Below are 22,187 nucleotides of genomic sequence, written 5' to 3'. Positions count from 1 at the left end.
CCCTCGTTAACACACAAGCAGGAAAAACATGTGGAAATGCTTGGACCAATTTCTCATCTGCAATTTTGATTTCTGGGTTGTCTACTACCTCTAACACAGGAGTAACGTTACCACCAGCAATATCATTCCCTAATAGCAATGTGACTCCTTTTACTGGCAGTGTAGACACTACACCAACACGGAAACGTCCTGATACCAAGTCTGACACTAAGTGGACCCAGTGTAATGGTACAGGTACTGTTTTTGTCTCTATCCCCTGTAATATAACATGTGAGCCACAATACGTTTCAGGAGACCAGGGTAAAGCATCAGTAATGATTACTGACTGCGCCGCCCCGGTGTCTCGTAAGATTTTAATTGGCTTTTGATCAGCTTGTTCTCCAGTTAAGGAAACACAACCGGTAGAGATAAACGGAGCATAAACAGGATCCGGTTTCTCAAATGCTGAATCAATACCTCGGACGAGCCAAAGACTTGACTAAACCCAAACTTTTCCTTTTTGGGGACGGTGATTGGGACTGTTTCGGTTTATTTTTCAAAACTGGGCAGTCCGCAATCACGTGACCCTTTTGGTGACAGTGAAAACATTCACGGATTTCATGAAAAGACTTGTCAGAGGAAAAACGACCTGAATGAGGCACTGATGACATAATCAGTCTACCTTCAAAACGAGGTGCACCAAAGACAGTCTTGTGTGTCAAAGCATACTCATCTGCCAACACTGCTGCCTGGGCCAATGTCACCACTTTCTGTTCATTTAAATGAACTACAATTCTATCAGGGAGGTTACTTTTAAAATCCTCCAACAGCATCAACTCCCGAATATCAGCAAAGGTGTTAGCTTTGCTGGCTGAACACCATCGATTAAACAGAGACTCTTTGTCCCTAGCAAACTCAACAAAAGTACGGTGAGAGGGTTTCCTGTGGTTCCTGAAGCGCTGTCTATAAGCTTCAGGCACCAACTCATAAGCCCGCAACACGGTAGTTTTAACTGTATCATAGTGTAAACTGTCTTTCAGGGAGAGAGCAGCTACTACTTCCTGGGCTTTCCCAGACAATTTACATTGCAACAGGAGAGGCCAAACCTCGAGTGGCCAATGCAGCGCAGCGGCCACACGCTCAAACGCAGAGAAATAGGAATCAACTTCCGACTCTCGGAATGGTGGGACTAAAGCTATATTTTTACTTACATCAAAGTGGGCTTGATGATGAGCAGCTTTTGGAGTCGTACCGGAGCCAGCATCTAGCTCTAGCTGTCGGATCCTCACCTCCTTGTCGGCTTCTATTTTCCTAATTTCAAGATCAAAATGCATTTGTCTCTTTATCTTTTTGCTCCATTTCTAACCGGGCCAGCCTCACCTTTAGCCTAGCGGTCCAGTCTGAACGACCTGAAGCAGAAGATAAAGGATCGAAGCGAGGCAATGTAAAGGGGGTACGAGCAACCCCTTCCTCTGCCCTGTCCTCCGACTTGGCATTGGAAAATCTACCCGTCTCCTCTCCTTTCAATGAGAAAATTCTTTCTCTCACTAAACCCTCCCTGACTAGCACCAAAAGCTCAGCCTTTAGGGCTTTCTCAGGGATAACAAATCCATAATGGTCAGCTATAGCTATAAGGTCTACTTTTCAAAACCTCACTAAACAATCAATAGAGGGCGCATCAATGAACTTGGAGATGGCTGAGGCAGCCACCTTGTACACAGCAATTTACTGAACACACAAACTAAACAAGTCATCCAAACTCACAACCTACCATCACACCTCAATCACTAACCACAGAGAGCTCAGTGCATCAGGGTCCGGTGGGTTTAATGGTATCCCGGATGAGCCCCCATTATGTTACGCACGCCTCTGAGAAGAGGGAACGCAACTCCCTGCTATAACTCAACTCTCTGAAGTGCAAGAGGTATGGACTGTAGGTGCGAGCAAGGATGACACAAAAGCAGATTTTACCGTTTACTTGGATTTATTTTCTTACACGGTAATATGGGGAGAAGGGGCTGGACGGAACCAAAGCAAAGAAAGTAAATATCAAAGTTCCCCCTCTCCTATCTAACCTGCCTACCCACTTACCTAACTTAACACCGCCTGGTGCCCTAACCAAAATACAGGGGGTGGTCCGCCCAGGTCTTACCTAGTGTGCCTAGACAGTAAATATACTACGGGTATATGTATGCCCTCGGGCCTCTTGCCTAAGCACTCCCAGAGTGCCTTCTCCTTCCCCCCTGGGAACAAACGAAACAGAGTAATTTTTAGCGATTTCACAAACACTCACAAACACAGGACATAGAAAAACTGCTACCAACAACAACAGTACATACCACACTTTCTGATACACAACCAACACTATATCACAATCTAATTTTTCTCTCTCTCTCAATCTCCAAATCTCTACTCCTTATCTCATCTCTCTCTCCTGGGCAGAACACTGGCTTTTATCTTCAGGTGGCAATGGTGATTAGTCAGCTGCTTCTTGACGAGGGGGCGGGGTCAGCTCCAATCACCAATTAGCCTGGTTGACCAATCAGCTGGTTGGGGAGTACTTCAGGAAGCCATCTCCTGAAACACACACTCAAATACAAAACAGAACACAGAAACTGGGGAACGTAACACCTTCCAAACACTGGCTGGAGTGGACAGCAACACTGAGGCAGAACACACATGGCTTTTCACCCTCACTCTCTTTCAAAAACACAGTAATTCTCACACACACACAATCTCTTACTTACACACACTCAAATCCACACACTTCTTCATTGAAACCGCTGCTGTCTGCCAGTTCCAGCGAATAGAGAAGTGGAGTAGGGGAAAGGGAATGGTTCCATATGTAACTCTCTAAATCACTGCTGTTCTCTTCTACTCCCTCCTTTTCGTCCTACTATAACTCTGTCCTGATGGTCTGTCAGACTTAGTGCCGACAGGAGAGTCAGGTTTCAGTCATACAGGCAGAAGTGAAATTGAACCTGCCCTGCCCCTTTCGCTCTCTTTTTCTCTTGTGACAGAAATAGAATGCTATCTAACACACAGCTGTGTCATCACAGCAATCACACCCTGCACTGGGGGGTAAAAGAGGCAGGAATGTTTGTGGGAAAAGGGTTGCGGGTGACTGAAGGAGGTGGGAGTGGTTGGGAAATCATCTAATTGACTGTTATTTGGCTTTATTTTATTGTTTTGTAGCTCTGTCATATACACACTTTGACAAACATACAGATGTGGTTGATGCACTGAGATATGTGCCAACATTTTGGAGCTGCTGACAAATTTAGTCGGATTTCTCTCTCTAACTGCTATCTATGTTACAAAAGAGTTTTTCTATAAATACGTAATGCGCTGCTGTGTTGATGAGTAATACCACACCGCCATCTTGTGGCTGGACACCAAACTGCTCACGCAAAACAAAACATGACTTGTTCACCTCTCGGACTGAAGGGTGTACCACAAAGCATGCTCAATGAAATAGCCAGGTAACTTTGATAAATAAACAGATAGCGATTGGTTTTCTGTTTCATTTAAGAATGCTAAACTTATATATGCTTGAAATGGGCATATCTAAATGTCAACAGGATAATTTATTGAACCTGCTTTGTAGTAAACCCTTCTGGCTTTCAACCTATCCCTGCTCTCAGATATTAAATAAGCAATAATACAGTGCGGCAGTATCCACTCTTTCTCCACTTTTACAATGGGAGAGTAACTTACTATACGATAACAGGGTGATGTTCAAGGGGTCTTGCATTGTGCCATTATAAGCCCCCTCCGTCTCAGTTACAGCTTCTCTAAGCCAATTACAATGGGTTGTATTGCCACGGTCTGTCTCTGCCCACCACTTTGTGTCAAAGTATTTTAGCTGATGCTCATGCAAGCATCACCATGGGAGATTAATCAATAAAATGAATATTTTTAATTTATAGAATGTCATTGATGCTCTTCTCCAACCTTTTTTGTTCCTTTCTGCACAAGACAATGACGGCCTCTTACTAACAACAAACTCAATGTTTTGAACCTACAGACAAGTTGTTTAGGAGAAGGTGTCTATTTTACTAACCTGATGATGGAACGAGGAGAGTATATTTTAGCAATAAGGCTTGAGGGGTTGTGGTATATGGCCATTATACCATGGCTAAGGGATTTTCTTAAGCACGACGCAATACGAAGTGCCTGGATACAGCCTTTAGCCGTGGTATATTGGCCATATACCACAAATCCCTGAGGTGCCTTATTATAAACTGGTTACCAATGTAGTAATTAGACCAGTAAAAATAAAGGTTTTGTTATACCTGTGGTATATGGTCTGATGTACCATGGCTGTCAGCCAATAAGCATTCAGGGCGTGGACCACCCAGTTTATAATCTGGGATATACAGACAAATGTTTTGTATATGTAAATGTGTCAAATTAAAAAATTATACTTTTCTGAACATGGTGTCCTGTTGTGTCCTTTGACTTCAAATGAGTGGTAGGAAATGAGAAGGAGCCACTTCAGACTGCAGACAGCACTGTAGATCTTTCATTTATCAGTGGTAATGAAGGAGAAGAGGTTAGGAAAGCTAAATATTTTAAAAGTATTGAGTCTCAACACTCCTTCCAAATATGTTCTCCACCGATTGCATTGCCCAATGTGGAAAAGTGACTGTATCACACTCCCACCACTTGGTGTCGATGTCGAGGAATCCTGTCATTTTTGTGAATGAGTACACTTAGCCCCTTGTTTGAAATTTGTCTGTAGCCAACATGGCGGACGAGCTGGACGTTGATATCGAAGGAGACGAATATGACGCTAAATTGGGGTAAGAGCGTTTTTTGTGTGTTTCATTGATGGGCTAAAAGTCATTCATATAACGTTTAAACGATATTTTGGCGATTCAGAAAACCAAAGCCAGTTAAATAAAAAATAACGCTTTGGACACGCAAAAGACATGGCTAGCACGGTAACTAGCTGCTAACGTTAGCTGATGACAACAGGTCGCTTGAGCAGTACATTATTTTAGCTAGTTAATTTAACATGTAATGGTCGCCCCCTTCGACTACCAAACAACGTCGTAGAGACAAATTTCAAAGAGACTGATGTGGCTCCAGTCATCTATCTGCCTCAGCCACGTGAAACCTGACACTCATGACACGCCCACTCCACTGTCTTTGCTGCAGCAGTTCTTTTTTGATAGAACAGGGATGTTTTTTTTTCTCCAATTTATCAGGAATTCCTGCTTTTCTGAAATTTATGAAGGTAAAAAATAACCTGTTACTGAAGCAGCATCTACTCTTCCTGGTGTCCACATACAATATGACAGAATACAGTACATCTATGCTGTGTTCATGTGCTAGTCGGAACTAGGAAACTCTGAAATTTCCTTCTTGATAACTGGGTGTAGTTATTACACACCAAGTTAGCAAGCATAGATGTACTGCATTTACCAGCCCACAAATAAAAACAACATTAGAACCAACAAATTCCCTACTGACAGTTGCATGCATACAATACATAAGCACATATGTATATGTTGTCCTTGTTATCAAATAACATTTTATTGGTTGCATACACATATTTTACGGATGTAATTGCAGGTGCAGCGAAATGCTTATGTTTAGCTCCAACAGTGCAGTAATACCTAACAATACAAAACAATGCACACATATCCCTCAAATTTTTGAAATTATGAAATATCAAAACAAACAATGCCCGAGCATTATACACACTTACACACATACATGCATACATACATACATACATACATACATACATACATACATACGTACATACAGTACCAGACACGTACACTTATTTAAGGATTTTTCTAAATGTTTTACTATTTTCTAAATTGTAGAATAATAGTGAAGACATCAAAACTATGAAGTAGCACATGGAATCATGTAGTAACCAAAAAAGTGTTAATCAAATCAAAATATGTTGTATTTGAGATTCTTCAAAGTAGCCACCCTTTGCCCTGACAGCTTTGCACACTCTTGGCATTCTCTCAACCAGTTTCACCTGAAATCATTTTCCAACAGTCTTGAAGGAGTTCCCACATTTTCTGTGCACTTGTTAGCTACTTTTCCTTCACTCTGCGGTCCAACTCATCCCAAACCATCTCAATTGGGTTGAGGTCGGGTGATTGTGGAGGCCAGGTCATCTGATGCAGCACTCCATCACTCTCCTTGGTCAAATAGCCCTTACACAGCCTGGAGGTGTGTTGGGTCATTCTCCTGTTGAAAACAAATGATAGTCCCATGAAGCGCAAACCAGATGGGATGGCGTATCGCTGTAGAATTCTGTTGTAGCCATACTGGTTAAGTGTGCCTTGAATTCTAAATTAATCACAGACAGTGTCACCAGCAAAGCATCCCCACACCATCACAACTCCTCCATACTTCACGGTGGGAACCACACATGCGGAGATCCGTTCACCTACTCGACGTCTCACAAAGACACAGCGGTTGGAACCAGAAATCTCAAATTTGAACTCGTCAGACCAAAGGACAGAATTCCACCGGTCTAATGTCCATTGCTTGTGTTTCTTGCCCCCAAGTTATTCTCTTCTTATTATTGGTGTCCTTTAGTAGTGGTTTCTTTGCAGTAATTCGACCATGAAGGCTTGATGCATGCAGTTTCTCCTGAACAGTTGATGTTGAGATGTCTGTTACTTGAACTCTGTGAAGCATTTATTTGGGCTGCAATTTCTGAGGCTGGTAACTCGAATGAACTTATCCTCTGCAGCAGAGGTAACTTTGGGTCTTCCTTTCCTGTGGCGGTCCTCATGAGAGCCAGTTTCATCATAGCGCTTGATTGTTTTTGCGACTGCACTTGAAGATTCCTTCAAATTTCTTGAAATGTTCCGGTTTGACTGACCTTCATGTCTTAAATGAATGATGGACTGTCGTTTCTCTTTGCTTGTTTGAGCTGTTCTTGCCATAATATGGACTTGGTCTTTTACCAAAAAGGGCTATCTTCTGTATACCACTCCTACCTTGTCACAACACACTTGATTGGCTCATTCGCATTAAGGAGGAATGAAATTCCACAAATTAACTTTTAACAAGGCACACTTGTTAATTGAAATGCATTCCAGGTGACTACCTCATGAAGCTGGTTGAGAGAATGCCAAGAGTCTGCAAAGCTGTCATCAGGGCAAAGGGTGGCTACTTTGATGAATCTAAAATGTGTTTTTTTAACACTTTTTTGGTTAGTACATGATTCCATATGTTTTATTTCATAGTTGTGATGTCTTCACTATTATTCTACAATCTAGAAAATAGTAAAAATAAAGAAAAACCCTTGAATGAGTATGTGTCCAGAACATTCTCCATGGCGTCTCCAGACTCTGTCGCATCTGTCACATGTGCTCAGTCTGAACCTGCTTTCATCTGTGAAGAGCACAGGGCGCCAGTGGCGAATTTGCCAATCTTGGTGTTCTCTGGCAAATGCCAAATGTCCTGCACGGTGTTGGGCTGTAAGCACAACCCCCACCTGTGGACGTCGGGCCCTCATACCACCCTCATGGAGTCTGTTTCTGACCGTTTGAGCAGACACATGCACATTTGTGGCCTGCTGGAGGTCATTTTGCAGGGCTCTGGCAGTGCTCCTCCTTGCACAACGCGGAGGTAGCGGTCCTGCTGCTGGGTTGTTGCCCTCCTACGGCCTCCTCCACGTCTCCTGATGTACTGGCCTGTCTCCTGGTAGCGCCTCCATGCTCTGGACACTACGCTGACAGACACAGCAAACCTTCTTGCCACAGCTCGCATTGATGTGCCATCCTGAATGAGCTGCACTACCTGAGCCACTTGTGTGGGTTGTAGACTCCGTCTCATGCTACCACTAGAGTGAAAGCACCGCCAGCATTCAAAAGTGACCAAAACATCAGCCAGGAAGCGTAGGAACTGAGAAGTGGTCTGTGGTCACCACCTGCAGAATCACTCCTTTATTGGGGGTGTCTTGCTAATTGCCTATAATTTCCACCTTTTGTCTATTCCATTTGCACAACAGCATGTGAAATTTATTGTCAATCAGTGTTGCTTCCTAAGTGGACAGTTTGATTTCACAGAAGTGTGATTGACTTGGAGTTACATTGTGTTGTTTAAGTTATTTTTTTGAGCAGTGTATAAAGGTGTGTATGGACTGTATATGAATAGAAAAGGTGTGTACATCATTATCACATTCCTGCTAGAGTGAGAGATAATAGCTATATCATCACTTCTATGTCAGGGGCTTTGGTGAGGGAGCAGCTCTACTCCTGAACCAGTACCCGCAGTCAGCATGGAAGAACATGACTGGAGTCTTGGTAAGAAGTGTTGCTGCCAAATCAATATGACATGATGGAAGTACTGTGTGATGGTCTTGTGTGTGTTGACTCTCTCTCCCCTGTAGCCATGGGAACTAGACAGCTCTATCAGTGCAGAGAACAGAGAGGAGAACATACTGCTGGAGGAACAGTATCCTTCTCATAGACCACACACACACCTGGGATAGATTTTGATGTGTTTGTGTGTCTGTCTTTCTTGATATAATATGTGTTCTAGTCCTTATTAAGCACTTTGCTAGGTATTATTTGACAGGTAAAGAGATGTCCAAGAGTGTGTGGGCCAACTCACCTAACTGCAAGCCTAAACCCAAAGTGAAGAAGTGAGTCAGTTGTCCCATTTGTCCGTGTGTTGCTCTAAACCTCTTGTGAAAACGTTCACTTCCCACCCCTCTGATGTGATGTGTTGTTGCCTCTGACATGATACTGTTACTGCTGTGTTTTCACCCAGGTCTCCTGCCAAGCCTTCAGGTTCAAGCTCCTCCACAGCCACTTGCTGGTCTCAGCAGGAGAAGGAGCTGTTTGAGACAGGACTGGTACGACCCTCTCTTCTCCTCTCTTCTCCTCTCTTCACTGATCTCAGATGACACCCTACTTTTTATACCCCCAGGCTCAGTTTGGCCGTAGATGGACTAAGATCTCCAAGCTGGTAGGCAGTCGGACCATTCTACAGGTGAAGAGCTACGCCAGACAGTACTTCAAACACAAGGTAACACTGTCCTCATCTCTCCCAGCTCAGCCAACCAGGATATATTAGAGATATCCTACAGTCTCAGTCCTCTTTCACCATGTCACTCTCCCTGTCCTCTTTCACCATGTCACTCTCCCTGTTCTCTTTCACCATGTCACGCTCCCTGTCCTCTTTCACCATGTCACGCTCCCTGTCCTCTTTCACCATGTCACGCTCCCTGTCCTCTTTCACCATGTCACTCTCCCTGTCCTCTTTCACCATGTCACTCTCCCTGTCCTCTTTCACCATGTCACTCTCCCTGTCCTCTTTCACCATGTCACTCTCCCTGTCCTCTTTCACCATGTCACTCTCCCTGTCCTCTTTCACCATGTCACGCTCCCTGTCCTCTTTCACCATGTCACGCTCCCTGTCCTCTTTCACCATGTCACGCTCCCTGTCCTCTTTCACCACGTCACGCTCCCTGTCCTCTTTCACCACGTCACGCTCCCTGTCCTCTTTCACCACGTCACGCTCCCTGTCCTCTTTCACCACGTCACGCTCCCTGTCCTCTTTCACCACGTCACGCTCCCTGTCCTCTTTCACCACGTCACGCTCCCTGTCCTCTTTCACCACGTCACGCTCCCTGTCCTCTTTCACCACGTCACGCTCCCTGTCCTCTTTCACCACGTCACGCTCCCTGTCCTCTTTCACCACGTCACGCTCCCTGTCCTCTTTCACCACGTCACGCTCCCTGTCCTCTTTCACCACGTCACGCTCCCTGTCCTCTTTCACCACGTCACGCTCCCTGTCCTCTTTCACCATGTCACGCTCCCTGTCCTCTTTCACCATGTCACGCTCCCTGTCCTCTTTCACCATGTCACGCTCCCTGTCCTCTTTCACCATGTCACGCTCCCTGTCCTCTTTCACCATGTCACGCTCCCTGTCCTCTTTCACCACGTCACGCTCCCTGTCCTCTTTCACCACGTCACGCTCCCTGTCCTCTTTCACCACGTCACGCTCCCTGTCCTCTTTCACCACGTCACGCTCCCTGTCCTCTTTCACCACGTCACGCTCCCTGTCCTCTTTCACCACGTCACGCTCCCTGTCCTCTTTCACCACGTCACGCTCCCTGTCCTCTTTCACCACGTCACGCTCCCTGTCCTCTTTCACCACGTCACGCTCCCTGTCCTCTTTCACCACGTCACGCTCCCTGTCCTCTTTCACCACGTCACGCTCCCTGTCCTCTTTCACCACGTCACGCTCCCTGTCCTCTTTCACCACGTCACGCTCCCTGTCCTCTTTCACCACGTCACGCTCCCTGTCCTCTTTCACCACGTCACGCTCCCTGTCCTCTTTCACCACGTCACGCTCCCTGTCCTCTTTCACCACGTCACTCTCCCTGTCCTCTTTCACCACGTCACGCTCCCTGTCCTCTTTCACCACGTCACGCTCCCTGTCCTCTTTCACCACGTCACGCTCCCTGTCCTCTTTCACCACGTCACGCTCCCTGTCCTCTTTCACCACGTCACGCTCCCTGTCCTCTTTCACCACGTCACGCTCCCTGTCCTCTTTCACCACGTCACGCTCCCTGTCCTCTTTCACCACGTCACGCTCCCTGTCCTCTTTCACCACGTCACGCTCCCTGTCCTCTTTCACCACGTCACGCTCCCTGTCCTCTTTCACCACGTCACGCTCCCTGTCCTCTTTCACCACGTCACGCTCCCTGTCCTCTTTCACCACGTCACGCTCCCTGTCCTCTTTCACCACGTCACTCTCCCTGTCCTCTTTCACCATGTCACTCTCCCTGTCCTCTCTGCCTGCAGGCTAAATCAGAGTCCAATACTACTGCAGTGACAAGCGCTACAGCCCCGCTGGTTTTAGGCCAAGTCCCAGAGACAGGGTCAACAGTGTTCACCTCTGGCCTGTCTGTCCCCATCCACCTGTCAGCTCTGACCAACGCTGTCCGGATAGAGAGACTGGGGGATGAAGAGGAAGAGGAGGTGGACATCACTGATGACTTCAGCGATGAGGGAAGTAGTGGAGGAGGAAATGGAGGAGAGAGAAATATTGAGGGGAATGTTGAGGACCTCCAAGCTGGAGTTAGGACTGAGACACATGAGCCTGGAGCGCCAGAGGAGCTGGACAACCATGGAGTAACCCACCAGGTTCAACCCAACCAGACACACCCCAGGCTGGAAGAGACAGATCAGGAGCAGCCTAACTGTAGCCCCCCATCTGCCCTCACAGCTCCCTGCCCAGCAGAGCAGGCACCCAGCGGACAGTGTGAGGGGGGAACTGCTGAGCCCCCGAGGGACCCAGTGGAGTCTGGAGAGGAGACAGGGGGGTCTGGGTGGCAAGGGGAGGAGTTTGAAGAGGAGGAGCTTACAGCCCCCGAGCAGGAAGCGGAGCTGGACCTGGCGACTATCACTGAGGAGGAGAAACGAGCTATCCCAGAATTCTTTGAGGGACGGCCATCCAAAACCCCAGAGAGATACCTGAGGATCAGGAACTACATGCTGGACCAATGGTACACACTCACACAATCACAACCAATCAGAGACATCAAGGTTTCACTTTCAACATGCTTTTTGTGTTTGTTTGTCTCAGGTTGAAGAGTAAGCCCAAGTACTTGAACAAGACGTCAGTGCGTCCTGGTCTGAAGAACTGTGGAGATGTCAACTGTATCGGCAGAATACACACCTACCTGGAGCTGATAGGAGGCATCAACTTCAACTGTGGTAACTAGGACTCACTACTAGTGTGGTTCTCTCGTTCTTTTTCTCAGTCTATCTTTCTTGGTTATGCAAATCTTTCTGATTTGTCTGATCTACCTGTCTATTCTCTCCACTCTTCCCCTCCAGATCAGGCAGTGTATAACCGTCCCAGGGTGGTGGATCGTTCTAAACCCAGAGAGAGCCGAGACACTCTGGAATACCAGCTGGCCCAAAGACTACAGAGCATGGTGAGTCAACCCCTGACCTCTGTAACCTCTGACCCCCTACTGTATCCCAGACCCCTCTAGCTGGTCTAGACAATAGAGCATTGTGGGAGAACACCTATCAATGTCAGGTATTTGTCAGGCCTAGGTTGGTCATTTATATTTGGTTTATTAAATATTGAATCTACATTTAGGGAAACAGCTGCAGTTTGCCTCAGCACATTTGTTATTGTTTTGTTAATGAAATGGAGGAGAGGAGCGTCAGGCAGCGTGGGAAAAATATTTTCAGTTCATATTGTGCTGTTCTATCCATAGACATTAAAACCAGTAGCTAGTAATATCGCTGACGTCATCCACGTGTCCCTATGGCGCATGCAGCTGGAAGTATTTGAATTTGAAGCGTGCCATATTGCTGAATGGCACCAACAAGTCGCTAAGGATCATGGTGAAAGTGGCCGTAACTAGCAAAGTATTATGGTCGATTTAGGCGTTTTCATCCTGCCTGAGAGTCAACTCTATGCTGCCGGCCCGTGATTGGTCTGTCAGCACGTGGTCCTGTGTGAGCTCCACACCCAGCAATGCAGTAATCAATATAGCACAAAAAGTAACACAAGGTAGAATACAAACACAAAAAATGTAAATCAGAAGAACTCATTGCTGGGTGTGGTAGATACACTATATATACAGAATTATGTAGACATCCCTTAAAATTACTGGATTCGGCTATTTCAGCCACACCTGTTGCTGACAGGTGTATAAAATCGAGCACACAGCAATCTCCATAGATTAACATTCGCAGTAGAATGACCTTACTGAAGAGCTCAGTGACTTTCAACGTGGCACCGTCATAGGATGCCACCTTTCCAAGTCTGTTCGTCAATGTTCTGCCCTGCTAGAGCTGCGCCTGTCAACTGTAAGTGCTTTTATTGTGAAGTAGAAACGTATAGGATCATCAACTGCTCAGCCGCGAAGTGGTAGGCCACACAAGCTCACATTACAGGACCGGCGAGTGCTGAAGCGTGCAGCGCGTAATAATCAGTTGCATCACTCACTACAGAGTTCCAAACTGCCTCTGGAAGCCACATTAGGACAAGAACTGTTCGTCTAGAGTGGGTTTCCATGGCCGAGCAGCTGCACACAAGCCTAAGATCACCATGCGCAATGCCAAGCGTCGGCTGGAGTGGTGTAAAGTTCGCCTTCATTGGACTATGGAGCAGTGGAGAAACGTGTTCTCTAGAGTGATGATTCACGCTTCACCATCTGGCAGTCTGACGGACGAATCTGGGTTTGGTTGATGCCCGTAGAACGCTACCTGCCCCAATGCATAGTGCCAACTGTAAAGTTTGTTTTTCATGGTTCGGGCTAGTCCCCTTAGTTCCAGTGAAGGTAAATATTAACGCTACAGCATAGAATGACAGTCTAGAAAATGCTATGCTTCCAACATTGTGGCAATAGTTTGGGGAAGGCCCTTTCCTGTTTCAGCATGACAATGCCCCCGCGCATGAAGCGAGGTCCATACAGAAATGGTTTGACGAGATCGGTATGGAAGAACTTGACTGGCCTGCACAGAGCCCTGACCTCAACCCCATTGAACACCTTTGGGATTAATTGGAACGCCGACTGTGAGCCAGACCTAATCGCCCAACATCAGTGCCCGACCTCACCAATGCTCTTGTAGCTGAATGGAAGCAAGTCCCTGCAGCAATGTTCCAACATCTAGTGGAAAACCTCCCCAGAAGAGTGGAGGCTGTTATAGCAGCAAAGGGGGGACCAACTCCATATTAATACCCATGATTTTGGAATGAGATGTTCGACGAGCAGGTGTCCACATACTTTTGGTCATGTAGTGTATGTATAGGGATAAGGTAACTAGGCATCAGGATATTTGATAAACAGAGTAGCAGCGTGAATTAATATTTTATGTGAGTGTTTGTGAATGTTATGTGTGTTGGAGTGTGTAGAGCCCTGTGAGTGTGCATAGAGACAGTATAAAATACAATGGTCAACACAGATAGTCTATGTAGCCATTCTGTTAGCTATTTAGCAGTCTTATGGATAGAAGCTGTTCCGGAGCCTGTTGGTGTCAGACTTGATGCACCAGTACCGCTTGCCTTGAGGAAGCAGAGAGAACAGCCTATGGCTTGGTGGCTGGAGTTTTTGACAATTTTTAGGGCCTTCCTTTCACACCGCCTGATATAGATGTCCTGGATGGCAGGGAGCTCGCCCCAATGTTGTACTGGGCTGTCCGCACCACCTTCTGTTGCTCCATATTATCGAGGACGGTGCTGTTGCCATACCAAGCAGTGATGCAGCCGGTTAAGATGTTCTCAATGGTGCAGCTGTACAACATTTTGAGGGCCTATGCCAAACCTTTTCAATGCTATGAGGGGAAGAGGAGCTGTCACTCCCTCTTCACTACTCTGCGCGTGTCCTTAGGGATTTGGACACCCAGGACCTTGAAGTTCTCAACCCGCTCCACTGTAGCCCCGTTGATGTAGATGAGGGCGTGGTCTTTGTCTTACTGACATTGAGGGAGAGGTTGTTGTCCCGGCACCAAACTTCCATGTCACTGACCTCCTCCCTGTATGCTGTCTCCTCGTCGCCGGGACTCAGGCCTACAACCGTTGTGTTGTCAGCAAACTTGATGATGGTGTTGGAGTCGTGCGTGGCCACGCAGTCCGGTGAACAGGAAGTACAGGAGGGGACTGAGCACACACCCCTGTGGGGACCCCGTGTTGATGGTCAGCGTGGCGGAGGTGATGTTGCCTACCCTCCCCACCTGGTGTCGGCCTGTCAGGAAATCCAGGATCCAGTTGCAGAGGGAGCGTTCAGTCCCAGGTGCCTAAGCTTGGTGACGAGCTTGGAGGGGACAATGGTGTTGAACGTTAAGCTGTAATCAATGAACAGCATTCTCACAAAGGTATTCCTCTTATCTAGGTGGGTTAGGGACATATGGAGTGCAATTAATATGGGGCGGCAGGGTACCCTAGTGGTTAGAGCGTTGGACTAGTAACCGAAAGGTTGCAAGTTCGAATCCCCGCGCTGACAAGGTACAAATCTGTCGTTCTGCCCCTGAACAGGAAGTTAACCCACTGTTCCTAGGCCGTCATTGAAAATAAGAATTTGTTCTTAACTGACTTGCCTAGTTAAATAAAGATAAAATGAGATTGCGACATCTATGGATCTGTTGGGCGGTACACATTGTGGGTCTAGGGTGTCTGGGATGATGTGTGCCATAACCAGTCTTTCAAAGAACTTCATTATTACAGATGTAAGTGCTACAGGGTGGTAGTAATTGTGACGTGAAGCCTTGTGAGTGTGAAGCCTGATTTAATGTCGGCCTCGGAGAGCGAGATCGCCCAGTCCTCTGGATCGATGGGGGCCCTCGCGCGCGGTTCGGTGTTATTGTCGAAGTGTGCATAAAATGAGGCATCTGTGACCTGTTATAAGCTGTATGACATGTTGATTGGTTGTGTGTCGTAGCGAACCAGGAAGCGTCGTGTGAGGGACGTGTGGGGGAACTGGCGTGATGCTAAAGACCTGGAGGGACAGACATACGAGCACCTGAGTGCAGAGGAGCTAGCCCTGAGGAGAGAGATGAGGAGACCGCATAAACCCTGTAAGGTCTCCAGGCACAGAGGGTGAGTGGGGGGTGTATACTACCAATGATGTCTGTGTGTATTGTCAACACTGGATCCTTAGAAATGTGTACTGTAAATTACATGCATTAAAAGCCTCTTTCTCCATTATCAGGTTGCTTGATCCGTTCCAGCTGATTCCGTGTCGTGTGTTTGGAAAGGAAAGGCAGGAGCCCTTTCAGGTGATGGTGTGTGCCGAGGCTCTCCTCATCATGGACATGGTAGGTACACACATCTACACGTATTTAATAAAGCAACAATGTTCACACATGAACACACAGACAGAGCTATGGGTTGTTTACCAAGGTCTTAGTGTTTGTATTTTTACCCAGCATGCCCATGTGTCGATGGGTGAGGTCATCGGGCTACTGGGAGGATCCTACAGCGAGGGAGACAAAGTCCTGAAGGTGAGACTACCACCTCATGATGATGATGTTGATAAAGAAAATGCTAATAACACTAGTCTATCCTGTGTCCTACAGTGCATTCAGACAGTATTCAGACCCCTTGACTTTTTCCACATTTTGTTACGTTACAGCCTTATTCTAAAATGGATTAAAAAATAATAATAATCCTCAATCTACAGAAAATACTGCATAATGACAGTGAAAACAGGTTTTTAGAAATGTTTGCAAATGTGTTGAAGTCTGAAGTGTCATACAGTTTTTCACAAATCAAATCAAATGTATTTATAAAGCCCTTCGTACATCAGCTGATATCTCAAAGTGCTGTACGGAAACCCAGCCGAAAACCCCAAACAGCAAGCAATGCAGGTGTAGAAGCACGGTGGCAAGGAAAATCTCCCTAGAAAGGCCAAAACCTAGGAAGAAACCTAGAGAGGAACCAGGCTATGAGGGGAGGCCAGTCTGGCTGTGCCGGGTGGAGATTATAACAGAATATGGCCAAGATGTTCAAATGTTCATAGATGACCAACATGGTCAAATAATAATAATCACAGTAGTTGCAGCAAGTCAGCACCTCAGGAGTAAATGTCAGTTGGCTTTTCATAGCCGATCATTAAGAGTATCTCTACCGCTCCTGCTGTCTCTAGAGAGTTGAAAACAGCAGGTCTGGGACAGGTAGCACGTCCAGTGAACAGGTCAGGGTTCCATAGCCGCAGGCAGAACAGTTGCTGACATTTCATCCTAGTAAAACTTCCCTGTCTTAGGTCAGTTAGGATCACCACTTTTATTTTTTGAATGTGAAATGTCAGAATAATATTAGAGAGAATTATTTATTTTAGCTTTTTATTTATTTCATCACATTCCCAGTGGGTCAGAAGTTTACATACACTCAATTAGTTTTTGGTAGCATTGCCTTTAAATTGTTTAACTTAGGTCAAATGTTTCGGGTAGCCTTCCACAAGCTTACCACAATAGGTTGGGTGAATTTTGGCCCATTCCTCCTGACAGCTGGTGTAACTGAGTCAGGTTTGTAGGCCTCCTTGCTCGCACACACTTTTTTCAGTTCTGCCCACAAATGTTCTATGGGATTGAGGTCAGGGCGTTGTGATGGCCACTCCAATACCTTGACTTTGTTGTCCTTAAGCCATTTTGCCACAACTTTGGAAGTATGCTTGGGGTCATTGTCCATTTGGAAGACCCATTTGTGACCAAGCTTTAACTTCCTGACTGATGTCTTGAGATGTTGCTTAAATATATCCGCATAATTTTTCTGCCTCATGAAGCCATCTATTTTGTGAAGTGCACCAGTCATTCCTGCAGAAAATCACCCCCACAACATGATGCTGCCAACCCCGTGCTTCACGGTTGGGATGGTGTTCTTTGGCTTGCAAGCCTCCCCCTTTTTCCTCCAAACATAACGATGGTCGTTATGGCCAAACAGTTCTATTTTTGTTTCATCAGACCAGAGGACATTTTTCCAAAAACGACGATCTTTGTCCCAATGTGGAGTGGTTGAAAAACGAGGTTTAATGACTCAAATCTAAGTGTATGTAACCTTCCGACTTCAACTGTGTGTGTATGTCTTATTTACATAAGTATTCAGACCCTTTGCTATGAGATTTGAAATTGAGCTCAGGTGCATCCTGTTTCCATTGATCATCCTTGAGATGTTTCTACAATTTGATTGGAGTCCACCTGTGGTAAATTCAATTGATTGGACATGATTTGGAAAGGCACAGACCTGTGTGCCTATATAAGGTCCAACAGTTGACAGTGCATGTCAGAGGAAAAACCAAGCCATCAGGTCAAAGGAATTGTCTGAAGCGCTCTGAGACAGGATTGTGTCGAGGCACAGGTCTGGGGAAGGGTACGAAAGAATGTCTGCAGCATTGAAGGTCCCCCAGAACACAGTGGCCTCCATCATTCTTAAATGGAAGAAGTTTGGAACCACCAAGACTTCCTAGAGCTGGCCGCCCGGTCAAACTGGGCAATCAGAAGAGACGAGCCTTGGTCAGGGAGGTGACTAAGAACTTGGTTACTCTGACAGGGCTCCAGAGTTCCTCTGTGGAGATGGGAGAACCTTCCAGAAGGACAACCATCTCTGCAGCACTCCACCAATCAGGCATTTATGGTAGAGTGGCCAGATGGAAGCCACTCCTTAGTAAAAGGCACATGACAGACAACTTGGAGTTTTCCAAAAGGCACTTAAAGGACTCTCAGACCATGAGAAACAAGATTCTCTGGTCTGATGAAACCAAGATTGAACTCTTTGGCCTGAATGCCAAGCGTCACATCTGGAGGAAACCTGGCACCGCTTATCACCTAGCCAATACCATCCCTACGGTAAAGTATGGTGGTGGCGGCATCATGCTGTGGGGATGGTTTTCAGCCGCAGGGACTGGGAGACTACTTAGGATCAAGGGAAAGATGAACGGAGCGAAGTACAGTGAGATCCTTGTTGAAAACCTGCTCCAGAGTATTCTGGACCTCAGACTGGGGCGAAGGTTCACCTTCCAACAGGACAACGACCCTAAGCACACAGCCAAGACAACGCAGGAGTGGCTTCGTGACAAGTCTCTGAATATCTTTGAGTGGCCCAGCCAGAGCCCGGACTTGAACCCGATCGATCATCTCTGGAAAGAACTAAAAATAGCTGTGCAGCAACGCTCCCCATCCAACCTGACAGAGCTTGAGAGGATCTGCAGAGAAGAATGGGAGGAACTGCCTAAATACAGGTGTACCAAGCTTGTAGCGTCATACCCAAGAAGACTTGAGGCTGTAATTACTGCCAAAGGTGCTTCAACAAAGTAAAGGGTCTGAATACTTATGTAAAAGTGATATTTCATTTTTCTTTTATTTGCAAACATTTCTAAAAACCTGTTTTTGCTTTGTCATTATGGGGTATTGTGTGTAAATTGATGAGGACAAAAACTATTTAATTAATTTTAGAATAAGACTGTAACGTAACAAAATGTGGAAAAAGTCAAGGGGTCTGAATACTTTCCAAATGCACTCTGTGTGTGTGTCTATGTGCTAGATTGTTGCAGCGGAGCCGTGTAACAGTGCGAGTACAGGTCTGCAGTGTGAGATGGACCCTTTGTCTCAGACTCAGGCCTGTGAGCTGTTGTCTAGCCTGGGCTTGGCTGTAGTGGGATGGTACCACTCTCACCCCACCTTCCACCCAAACCCCTCTATACGGGATATACACACACAGGACCAGTTCCAGGTGTGTGTGTGTGTGTGTGTGTGTGTGTGTGTGTGTGTGTGTGTGTGTGTGAGAAACTGTGTTCTGACTCCCTCTCTTTCTCTCAGAGTTATTTCTCTCGAGGCGGAGCCCCGTTTATTGGGATGATTGTGAGTCCGTTTGACCCTGCTAACCCCTCACCCCGCTCCCAGACCACCTGCCTGATGGTCAGAGAGGACCAAGGACCTGGACCACAGAGTATGACACACACCTCTTAACATGACCCCTTTCACAACCTCTAATCAACTACAGGACCCCTTTCACAACCTCTAATCAACTTGGTAGAAAAATATAAATATAATAAAAAGATGGTCTGAGTGTGCATATTCATCCTCTATCTCTCCTTTCCTCCTTCCGTCTCTCAGAGCTGCCCTACAGGTTTGACTACCAGTGTTCCCAGCAGCAGCCTGACTGGAGCCAGCTGATGAGGAGGGCAGAGTGGATTATCCACAAGTATAAACACGCCCACGGCAGTGTCCAGATGGACAGGCCGTTCCGCAGGGACTCTCATCTCACCTGTCTGGAGAAGGTAGGTCACCTTGTCTCTATTCACACTCTTACCCTGTTTCATATTGCTGTGTCACCTCTCTCTGCTGTCTGACTTTTTCTCTTCTTTCTCTATCATCCCTGCCTCATTTCCATCTCTAAACATCTTGCTCTCTTTCTCCTCCCTGTCACACCCTCTGTCTCTATTTAGATGATGTCATCTTTAGGGAGGTATCTGGAGCCCCTGCTAGAGGAGGAGGGAGACCACTTCCTCTCCCAGATCCACACTCTGTTCCTGTCACACTTTGTTGCTGAGAAACCAAGAGACGAGGAGGAGGGCGAAACCTCTGACTCCTCAGATCCAATCAACACCCATGCCTTCCCCTTCACTCAGCCAATCAACATCAGAGGAACAGACGACACAGGAACAAAGGATAACTGCGAGAATGAATCGGTCTCGCCCATTGATAGCATAGAAACGCCTAATATAGAAACCACTAACTCACACACAGCTAACCAAGAGAACTTATATCCAATGCAGTTTGGTTCTGTGTTGTTAACTGGTCATGATTATCTATTCTGAATCTAATAGATTTCTCTATATATCCAGTTTGTAATGTGGTAATCTGCAGTTGAAACAATAACAAAGTGTTATCCCTGCCCCTATTTCGGTAAAAAGCGCTGGGGGATGTGGCTGGAGATGTGTAACCCCTCATAGACAGAGCTATGGATGCAAGTTCTGACAATCCATGATATAAAAATGATAGTTTCAACCATGTTTTGGAGCTATATAGTGTTTGTTTAAAAACATTGTAGTAAAACAAGTGTATATTTTGGGTTGTGATGGGATACAACAGTTCAAGAATCAGTGGGTACATACAAATAATTTATCGTTCCAAAAATAAATGAAGCTCTAGATTGGCCTTTTAAACCCCTTGTGTGGTGTTCCTGTTTTTGTTATTCACCCAATGTTCACCGGTCTGATGGACCCACAACATTATTGGGTTTTAAAACAATTCAGCCATAACAATTTACGTAAAAATACTTAATACTTAGATGTTGACTTAAATCAATTACAAGCAATATAGACAGCATACATGGTTAATATTTGCCATTTACCTCTGCTAGATCACATTTATCAATAAAAGTGCTCTTTTTTTTTTCCAAAATAGTTTATAATCAAGACATGGGTGGAATAAATCATGTTAATCTTGAACAAATATAAATGAAACAAGGTTTTCATCACTATTGATGTTTATGGTTTTGAACTGAACAAATTGGAAGGACACATTTGACCAAAAAGTTAAGAGCCCAATTGAACACAAATGAATGGCGATGTACACACCACATGAGGGACAGAGTCTTACACTTGATGCATGTGTAGTGTGTCTTCCTGTCCTTGTTGCAATCGGCTGCAATCTAGAATGATGAAAACACTTAGTTCAGGGATTTGACTAACATCTCACTCACATATATAGTTACATCAGGCCAAGGTAGGAGAGTCAGACACACACACACACACATGCAACATCACTCACACTTCCGCTATTGGAGTTGTTGGTTCTGTGAGTCGGGTGGATGGGGCACCAGCATCCTCCTCCTGAATCCTCCTCACGATGGCTGCAGAAGCTGGGGTCCTTGGAATATGTTGCCCCTCTAGATTTGAGGTCTCACCAATACCTTGCCCAGCTCCTGGAGTATCTGTTCCAATCTGGGTTCAACGCCATCCAGATGACAAACGCGTTGTACGCCGAGATGTCCAAGATGTTGAAGAATATCACAAGTGTCCAGCATAGGGTTATTTTGCAGCTGTAGCCAGTCACCAGCTTGTCTAAATTGTCCACCCCTCCTTTGGTGGCATTGTAATCCAATATGATTTCTGTTTTTTGATGTTCCTGGCCACAGATTCTCCCATCCCTATGAAGCGTACTCATGAGTACCACATTTTTGCCTTTCTTTGGCACGTAGGACACTAGGGATGTGTCGGCTGTCAACACAAACTTAGAGGAATTGACAGGCCTGTTCTGTGTATTCAACAGCTGAGGGGGAAGATCTGGCTTGTTTTGTTCCTATACTTCCTACCATTGTCAGCTTCCTCTTGAGGAGCTCCTGTCGCAGCCTATTGCATGTGATGTTGTGGCCACGGAGTCTCTGTCACATCCAGGACAACCTGCATCCCTTGGTTCTTCTCAGGGGCTCCTCCATCTGGCTTCCCCAAATACACTTGCAAGTTCCACGCATATGATGAAGCAGCATCACAGGCAGCCCAGACCTTGAGTCCATATTTTGCGGGTCTAGATGGTATGTACTGCCTGAAGGGGCAGTGACCCCTAAATGGCTTAAGCTGCTCATCAACAGTAACGTTGGGCCCATGGTTGTAGTACAGGGGAAGGCGGGCACCCACTTGTCCCACACTGACCTGATTGCAGCTAGCTTGTCTCTGCCGCCGAGCTGATCTGGTGTCTCGGTTATCGAAGCAGATCATCTTGGAAATAATGTGGAATTTTTCCAGAGACATT

General features: G+C 46.1%; 1 protein-coding gene across 3 annotated transcripts; it reads left to right on the top strand.

Moving 5' to 3' along the window:
• Positions 1 to 4,699: 4,699 nt before the first annotated feature.
• LOC129869672 (histone H2A deubiquitinase MYSM1-like) lies at positions 4,700 to 20,599 on the top strand. Of its 3 annotated transcripts, XM_055944314.1 has the most exons (16): positions 4,700 to 4,784; positions 8,195 to 8,270; positions 8,357 to 8,421; positions 8,531 to 8,611; positions 8,740 to 8,824; positions 8,899 to 8,997; positions 10,782 to 11,485; positions 11,566 to 11,696; positions 11,820 to 11,920; positions 15,380 to 15,537; positions 15,650 to 15,755; positions 15,867 to 15,941; positions 18,976 to 19,164; positions 19,251 to 19,380; positions 19,548 to 19,711; positions 19,880 to 20,599. In XM_055944314.1, exons 1-16 carry the CDS (start codon positions 4,729 to 4,731, stop codon positions 20,249 to 20,251), a joined length of 2,592 nt encoding a protein of 863 aa, XP_055800289.1. In that variant the 5' UTR covers positions 4,700 to 4,728; the 3' UTR covers positions 20,252 to 20,599. The 3 variants fall into 3 exon arrangements, with proteins under 3 accessions (XP_055800289.1, XP_055800287.1, XP_055800288.1); XM_055944312.1 differs by lacking the exon at positions 18,976 to 19,164 and having other exon boundaries at positions 4,711 to 4,784; XM_055944313.1 differs by having other exon boundaries at positions 4,761 to 4,784; positions 8,195 to 8,421; positions 8,527 to 8,611.
• Positions 20,600 to 22,187: the final 1,588 nt, after the last annotated feature.

The sequence above is a fragment of the Salvelinus fontinalis genome, chromosome 14 (assembly GCF_029448725.1).
Source record: "Salvelinus fontinalis isolate EN_2023a chromosome 14, ASM2944872v1, whole genome shotgun sequence".
Lineage (NCBI taxonomy): Eukaryota > Metazoa > Chordata > Actinopteri > Salmoniformes > Salmonidae > Salvelinus > Salvelinus fontinalis.
This window is presented reverse-complemented; position numbering and strand designations above follow the sequence as displayed.

Excerpts from the sequence above, each read along its gene's own strand:
- LOC129869672 (XM_055944314.1), top strand. The coding sequence starts at position 4,729 with ATGGCGGACGAGCTGGACGTTGATATCGAAGGAGACGAATATGACGCT. Across the intron at positions 8,271-8,356 it reads AGAACATGACTGGAGTCTTG|CCATGGGAACTAGACAGCTC; the intron begins GTAAGAAGTGTT and ends TCTCCCCTGTAG. Across the intron at positions 15,942-18,975 it reads AGGGAGACAAAGTCCTGAAG|ATTGTTGCAGCGGAGCCGTG; the intron begins GTGAGACTACCA and ends TCTATGTGCTAG.